This window comes from Petaurus breviceps, unplaced genomic scaffold (assembly GCF_028583685.1).
Source record: "Petaurus breviceps papuanus isolate PSGF00001 unplaced genomic scaffold, PetGlider_PUasm1.0 173, whole genome shotgun sequence".
Lineage (NCBI taxonomy): Eukaryota > Metazoa > Chordata > Mammalia > Diprotodontia > Petauridae > Petaurus > Petaurus breviceps.
This window is the reverse complement of record NW_027185759.1, coordinates 15,710,400-15,718,961: the sequence shown is the minus strand read 5'-3', so window position 1 is coordinate 15,718,961 and position 8,562 is coordinate 15,710,400. Positions and strand designations below refer to the sequence as shown.

Below are 8,562 nucleotides of genomic sequence, written 5' to 3'. Positions count from 1 at the left end.
TCTAATCCTGTGCTGCCTCCATTTTAGGCTAGGGAGGATGAGGTCGAGGCCCTGGTGTTTGGGTGCCTTATGAAGCTTAAGGGAGAGTCTTTGTAATCTGCAGAATGTGGGGTAGGTGTGATCGGATATGTCTGTGTTTGTGTATGTTTACATATGTGATATTTGTTGGAAATGCTGCATTAGAGTGGGAGCTGGTGGCACCCTGCTTCAGCCAGGGTCTGTAGGGTCGTAGCCAACTAGTGGCTTTATATATCAGGGCTCAGACTGGCTTGCATGCGGTGATATCAAATGGCCCAGACTGTTTCAGGCCTTGACAGACTGAAGGGTCTCTCTCCTCTTCTTTCTCATTGTGGTGAGTGGAAGATGGCGGTGATTAATGGGCAAGCCTATTCTGGAGCCCACAAAGTGGACATTTGAGTAAGTGAAGGAGAGGCCGTGGTCAGGTTCAGCAGAAAGCTGCTTGTCCGAATTGTGATGGCTGAACCAACCTTTACCTTCCTCCCTGTCTTGGAGAAGGGACATCGACATCTTGACAACGGGAATCTGACCAATATGACTAACTTCAAAGTAGGGGAAATTATGAACTAGAGGCTGATAATTTATTAAGAGAACTGACAGGGGGTGGTCTACCTGTAGCTTCCCCAGCATGCCTCATTCTGCATAGCTTAATAGAAGGTTTGGAATTCTGAAGCATTTTAGTCAAATGCTTGAGACTGCCTTGGCCAGGGCTCTGTCCATCAGCTTTGGAATGAGTCACAGTGGATCCTCTTTGATCACCGACTTTCCAAGCTCTTAATCGAGCTGGCCTCCATATTTGCCCTATCCGTTAGCTCCTTGTGTCTTCGTTTTCACAATGGATTCGGAACTCATGTGAGCAGTTCCTTCTCATTATTTACTCTGACAACTTCTGCGTCATTTTCCCTGTAGAGTAGCTGGGACCCATCCAGGCAAAATTGGCTCTAGGCTCAGCTGGCTCAGAAAGGAAATTTGATATTGCATGGAAAGCAAGATGGCAGGTTTTGGCTTTGTTTTTGTTTTCTTTTGCTTACCCCTCCTACTCAGCCACGAGGAAATGAGGAACTACTCCCTTCAGGCTCCACACTGGTGGATATGTACAAGCCCATAAATCAGAAAATCTGTGATCAGAAAGGCCTTCTGAGGCCTTCTAGTCTAACCTGTTTGTTTTTTACTGACTTTGTCTAGAAGTGGCCATCCACCGTCTATTTAAAAAACATTAAAAATACCTTAAACTAAATGAGAAAAGCCAGCTGTTGATCAGTGGTTAAAAATACAAAAAACTTAGAGAATGATTTTTAAAAACCAGCTGATGAGATAGATTTTCAGACACTTGGGGAAAGACAGCTACTTTAGAAAAAAATTGAATTTAGAACTTAAAACTTAAAAAAAACCCTAATGTTAAAAATTGTTTTAATGTGTAATTGGAAAAAAGTAAAATATCATGTTTAAACAAGAAAAAGATGGTAGTGTTTCCTTTCCAGAGAAACAGTGTGGTATAATGGAGAGAGCTGTCTTTGCAGTCAGGAAGGCTTGTATTCAGGTCTCACTTCTGACATGCTGGCTGAGGGACTCTGGGCTGGCTGCGTCACACCTTGGTGTCCCAGGCAACTTTCTAAGATGATAAATGGCATTTGGTAGTGATGATGTCCTCATCAGAAGCTCCCTAGACCAATAAAAACATAGGTCTGAGCCATCCCCTTGCCGTCCCCCAACCTGGATTAGGAAACTTGACATTAGAGTGAATAGATGAAGACTTGAGGAACCTTCTTTAAAGGTTGCTATGGTGAAAGCATTTTGGAGAGTTTTGTAAGTCCTGGGGAAAGGGACCCTTGTTTTCTTTTTTTATTCCTTTCTTATACTTAGTTTAAAATATAAATAACAACAACCACTTTTCTTATTTATTGTTCTAAACTCTAGATCTGGTCCATCTTTGGGATACATTAGAAAAAATTCCTTGTAAGGTAGTTACTTCCTACTCCCCCCTCCCCCCAAAATAGCTTGCATATTTATATGATATTCAGAATTGTAAAATTCCAACATTTTATAACTTTCTGTGGTGAGGTGTATAAATATTGCTGGTTACTTAATTCTTATTAATGAATACTCCAGGATTCCATTGGGTTCATGATCTCCTCAATGAAATATTAAGACTCATCCATTCCTTCTATCCTGTGAGAGCTCTTATTGAGATGGCCCCATTCTATACCATAACAAGTTCACCTGATTGGCAGGAGGCCTATTTTCTTCAATTGCAAAGTCTACCAATGAACATTTATTAAGTGCTTACTATTGACAGTGACTATTCTAAGGGTGCAGATATAAACAAAAAGATGGTCTGTACCTACAAGGTTACGTTCTAGGGCTACACGCACAACAGATCTGAACAGTGTGTGGGGAGGGGAGGTGCCTGAGTGAGGACGTGGTGGCAGAGTCCAGAGTCAGAAGCAGAGCCTGGAGAGGGGTGAAGGATAGCTGGCCTGGGCCCTTCTTCAAAATGGGCGTTCTGGTTGGAAATCACCAATGTGGGAAGGAGGCACAAGACGTGGAGGGCCCTTCCAGAGGGAGAAGGTAGTTAAGACATGGCAGCAGACTGGAGGGTCAGAAGCAGAGCAGGAGAGGAACATGGCAGCAGTTCGACGAGCTGGCCTCCAAGGTCCCTTCTGACTCTAGGTGTCCAGTCCCATAACTCTTCTGTCCTTTTGGCACTGAATGGACACCAATGGAATATATGAACTGTCTTCTGCTTTTGCTGCAGATGAGGCCTATCCCTTTTTCTATTCATATACTTTCCCAATGGAAGCCTTTATACCTATTTTGCATAATTCCTTTGTGTTTGTGCTGAAGCCTATTCACTCCCATTCACTCCCAAAATGCATTTCTCCATTGACCTTTGGGTGATCCTCACCTTTAATTTTACAGAGACTGTAGTGTTCTCAGACTCAAATCTTATACATTTAATTAGTTAATTGAAATTCTTAATAAATTCTTATTAACTTACAAGTAAGTCAAACTACATTCAATGACCTTGTCTACTATAGGAACCCTCAAAGCAGCACATACTGGTTTATGCACATGTAATTTGTGTCCTCCCCTCTCCTCCCCTTCCCTCTTCTCTCTCTCCCTCCCTCTCCCTCATACAAGACTTTGAGGGAACCCACAGTCTACAAAAGAGAAAATGCATTGGCCTGAAATTCAGAAACTGCAGGCAACAGTTTTTGCTCTCCTGGGCCAGCTATTTAAGAAAATGATAACAAATGTGGCTTCCCTCCACACCCCCTTCCTAGCAGTGAATTTCTCTGAAAATAAGCCAGTACTTTAACCAACCTCAACTCTGGTGAGTCCCATTAATCGATCCCACTCAACAATCAGCTGGATTATCTTGTGTTCTGATGCTTTCAGCTACCCTGAGCAGCAGTAATTTTTTCAAGTAAGGAAGGCACTTTCTTAGTAAGTTAGTGTTTCAGGGTATTTAATTAATGGCATCCTACTGGCACCCTCGCTGTGGGAAAGGTTTTGAGTATAGACTAGGTGATGCCTGACTGACTGGCTGTGGTTGAAGAACCAGCCAACCTGTGAATGGAGATGCTTTTTTCCTTGTTGGCTGAATGGTGGTGGACTTTTTGGTCAGAGAAATTCCCAAAGACCATCTAATAAGGTATAGACAAGTTGTAGGTTGGGATAATGGAGGAAATGATGAAGTCACTGATCATTAAAGTACATTGAACAGCCCTCTATCGTTCTGACGGTTGTGTTCATAACTTAGGTCCAGAAAAAAGTCTAAGGTTTGGAGAAAAATGGTTTAACAAACATGGTTCTAGGCTTGAAGTCAGGAAAACTTAGGTTTGAATCTTTCCCCAGATTGTTTCTGGCTGTGACCCCAGACAAATCATTTAACCTTTCTGAGGTTTATCTATAAGATAAGATTATAAATATATATAATATTTATATACAATAATCTATATATTATTTATAATATTTATGTTACAGAATAGATAACAATATATTCTATTTATAATATATTTCCATATAATAAATATATTCATATATAATAAATATAAATTTATCTGTGATATAAGATTATTTTATAAAAAATAAATATAACTACACCTTCCTTACAGGGTTGTTGTGGAGATTGAAAGAGACGATATATGCAAAACTCTTTGTAAACACTAAAATGCTATGTAAATGTCATGTATTATTAATAAGATGACAGAGTGCCAGGCCCAGTGTCAAGACGTTTCATCTGCTTGAGTTCAAATCTGGCCTCAAATAGAGGTGTGTGACCCTGGGCGAGTCATTTTATCCTGATTGCCTCAGTTTCTTTCATTGTAAAATGATCTAGAGAAGGAAATGGTAAACCACTTCAGTACCTTGGTCAAGAAAACCCCCAAATGGGGACATGAAGAGTTGGACATGACTGAAATGAATGAACAACAAAAAGATAAGCTTTATACAGTAGTCTGGGAAGTGCTATGGGATAGCAAAAGAAATGTCAGCTTCCTCATTTAAAAAAAACCAAACAAACAAACCCAAACCAAAACTTTGTCATCTTCTGCTTTTCTTCTTAGACCAGTTGGGATTTGATGCGGCACAGAAAGTCTCAGAATAATGAGTTACTGGAGCCTTGAGAAGAGGAGCTGTGTGCAGTACCGGCGGCATTTCTTAGTGGACAATAGCGTGTTTCATGGTGAGTGGCCCAGGCCCTATTGGGGGTTTTGGTTTTCTGAAAAAATCTTGTAGAAGAGAACCTCAGGAGCTGGAAAGTACCCCAGAGGTAGTAGCGGTAACAACAACAACAAGAATGACAACAAAGGCTGCCGTTGGCACAGAGCGCCTCACTTGTGATCGTGTCTGATCCTACAACGACTCTGTGCGGGGGGGAGGGGGGGGTCCGTTTTACAGGTGAAGAAACAGGCTCAGAGAGCTTAGAGGACTTGCTTAGGGTCACACAGCTAGTAAGTGCCTAAGGGAGGATTTGAACTCAGGCCTTTCTGACCCCAAGTCCAACACTCTTTAACTGACTCAGGGTTGTCTAGTGGAACCTATGTCTAAGCAGGAATCCCCTTAAGACTGACTCTCTCTCTCTACATATATATATATATATATATATATATATATATATACATATATATATTTTTTTTCTTTTTGGAGGGGGGAAGATAGGGCAATAGGGTAAGTGACTTGCCCAAGGTCACATAGCTGGTTTTATGTTAAGTGTCTGAAGCCAGATTTGAACTCAGGTCCTCCTGACTCCAGGGCTGGTGCTCTATTCGCCGTGCCACCTAGCCATCTCCGTTAAGAATATTTTTTACAAGTGGTTGTCTAGCCTCTGCCTAAAGAACTCCAGTAAGGCGGAACATACATTCATCCAAACTACCAGTTTTATTTTTGAACAGTTCTTGAGAAATTTCCCTTTTTATCAGACCTGGATCTTTTTTTTCCTATAATCTCTATCCCTTGTTTTTAGCTTAGCTAAGCAGACAAAAAAACTTCAGCTTCTGACAATTTTAGACAGTTTTCATATCAGCTCTAACACTTCCCTGGGCTAAATGTTCCTTGCCCTTCAATTCACAGCCTTTTGATTATGTATTGCACTCTGGATATAAACTAAATTCTGTGTCTGAGATTTAACCAACAATTCTAGTTAACATCCCGGAGAACCATCAGTTTGTATTTTTTACTAGAGTTTACTCCTGGTTTTATTTCTAATCTTTGAAGTCTTAGCAGGCTGCTTGTAGACCAAGATGACAGCAAAGCTGGTCTATAGAGTCCCATTCTGTCCATCTTCCCCATCTGTCCAAGCCACTGCATCATAAATCAGTCAGGGGTTGATACCATTTGCTAGGACAGTGGACCGTGCTCACCGCCCTTACCTGGCAGGAGTCTGTGGGCTGTGCTACATACAGACATGTTGTGAATCACTGGACCCAGCTCTTGGCTTATGAGTCCAATGTCTTTTAAACTCAGAGATTTATGGGATGCCTTTATCCATTATATCCTTTGGAGGAAGAAGCCTGGGGGGGTCAAGAATTAGGTTAAAGAAGAGGGATGGCCAGGGTGGTGATGAGTGATGTTTCCAGAGTCAAACTGCTTCGGAATTTTTCTGCTTTGGTTTCCTCTCTTCCTTTTGCTAAGAGGCATTGTTGAAGATTCAGAACCATCTGCAGGCATTTCTTCCTTCTGGGGTACCTAGGAGTGTGAGGGTGTGTGTGATGAGGGATATTTCTAAATGGCACCAGGGCATCTACAAATGAGGGCAATGTCCCATCAAAATGACTTCTCTCCCCTTTTCCTCGTGATCATCTCATCTCCTTCCCTCTTTCTCCCATCCCCTCATTCAGGCCCAAGCTATTACATAGCCCATCAAAGATGGTGGTGAAAGACCCGATCCTACCCCCCTTTTCCTTTCCCTTCATTTGGGCTGCTTGAATGCCCCCAGGGCACAGATGTGATGGCAGCTTACACCTTGCCTCTGTATCATGAGGTGGAAGACTGTCAGGCTTTCTTGTATGCCCGGCTCTTGCCTCCTGTGGTCCTACAGGACTTGCCACCTGCCCTACCTCTATGCCCTCTAGCCCCCTGGCTCTGTCATAAGACCTTAGGACTTGGTCTTGCTGTCAGCCCTGCTGTGACTCCCCAGGGATTTCTGGACCTTTTGATATGATTTGAATTTTCTTTTATATGTTATTTCCTCTGATTAGAATGTGAGCACCTTGAGATGAGGGACAGTCTTTTGTATCCTGAGTTTAGTGCAGTGCTTGGCTAAATGCTGAACAAATGCTATTCATTCATTCATTCATTCACTCATTCATTCATTCTCGCCCTCATCTCAGTCTTGATTAACTCAATCAGTCACTAATCAGTAACAATAGTCACAGTACTCAAAGTACAATCAAGTACAATCAGTCACTTATTCAGTAAAGTCTTACTAAGTATCATACACAAAACCCTCCTCTCCTTAGGTCTCTAGTAAACTATAATTCCATAATTACTCAGTACCCAAGGAGAGGTCTTTTCTTCATCTTGACTTGGGGCCTGTTCTCAGATTCCCTGGATCCCCTTCCATGGTCCCCGATTCTACCTGGGTTCACCAGACTATCACCTGGGTTCAATGGCAGACAGCTCCCAGTTCCTTGACCAGCTCTCTGGGCAGGTCCTGCTCCACACTGAAGTTCACAGGGCCTTGTCCATGTCAGCTCCTTCACCATTTCTGCTCCAAGGAGTTCAAGGCTCAACCAAGCCACAAACAAACAAAGTCTCAGCATCCTGGTCATGCTTCAGTCACCTGGGCTCCTGGGCTTCTGGATCTGGGCTCTGGGGCTCCTGGGTCCGGATTCCAGGCTCCTGGGCTCCTGGCTCCTGGTTCCTGGTTTCAGCTCCTGGCTCCTGGCTCTGGGCTCTGGGCTCCTGGGCTCCTGTTCAGAAGAAGCTCCACCACCCCAAGTTCTCAGGACTCAGTTCTTTATTCCTCTGTAGCTGTTCTGCCACCAGATCTCAAGTCTCAAGGAAATTCTGACTGTGCTTCTCTGGGGCTTTTCTTACATATACAATATTACCTACTTTCTTCGACCAACCCCTCCCTGTTACATCAGTAACAGGAGACAGGAGTTCACACCTTCTGTTCCCCCAATCAGAGGCTTGATCAGTTACTAAGTGTTAAGTACCTGCTACTTTTGCCAACACAAAGGGATCTTTAAATTCAAAATCACATTACATTACAGGGAGACAACACGTCCACATTTAAGCAATGTAATTTTTAAACACCAAGTAATTTAGAGTAATTTTTAGGGATAGGTGCAAACAGCTGGGAGAAGAGGTCAGGAAAGGCCTCTGTGGGAGCAGAGGCTTGAACTAAGCTCTGAAAAAAGCTGGGGACTCTGAGACAGAGGGGAGGAGGAAATGCATTCCAGACGCAGGGCTCCATTTTGTGCACCAGCAGGAGGGCAAGAGATTGAACGTTCAGTGGGAGGGATAGTGGGAAAGCCAGGGTGGCTGGTCTGTCTAGTGCTTCAAGCAGAGAAACATGGCACCAGTTTGGAAAGGGGAGGCTCTTGGTAGAACTTGAGATTTGCTAGGGAAATTATGGCATCTAAGCCTGATTAAGCCTGGATTAGAATCCAGAGGTCTCCAGCTTATTTCCACTGTCTTTATGGAAATGGCAAAGAAATCAAATATTAAGGTGTTGCTTTGGAGTGGAAACAAGTCTGAAATAATGTCCCAAAGTTGACTATTTGCTACCTGTTGGTTAGAGCAATGTAATGAACACAAGGGGGCAGCATAACATTTAAAATATGAATGGATGATGTAGATTTTTTTTTTTTAAACCCTGTACAGCATTTGTCTTAGAAAGGGATTTAGAAATATTAAATCCTTTGAAGATTATGGGAGCTGAAGTCAATTAGATTTAGGGTTCAGTTGTATTTAGAAACAATAATAGGTTTATAAATTCTTAATGGTGTAACATGCCATGCTTATCATAACCTGGAACTCTGTCATGCCGTGTGTGTGTGTGTGTGTGTGTGTGTGTGTGTGTGTGTGTGTGTG

The 8,562-nt window shown here is 42.6% G+C and overlaps 1 protein-coding gene across 1 annotated transcript in view; it reads left to right on the top strand.

Annotated features, from left to right (window-relative positions):
- The first annotated feature begins 4,626 nt into the window (after nucleotides 1-4,626).
- Nucleotides 4,627-8,562, top strand: part of PLCH1 (phospholipase C eta 1) — a 217,266-nt gene continuing 213,330 nt past the window's right edge. Inside the window, exon 1 of the mRNA XM_069083617.1 lies at nucleotides 4,627-4,705. Coding sequence (XP_068939718.1) covers nucleotides 4,627-4,705 — 79 coding nt within the window. The remainder of the gene's footprint in view (nucleotides 4,706-8,562) is intronic.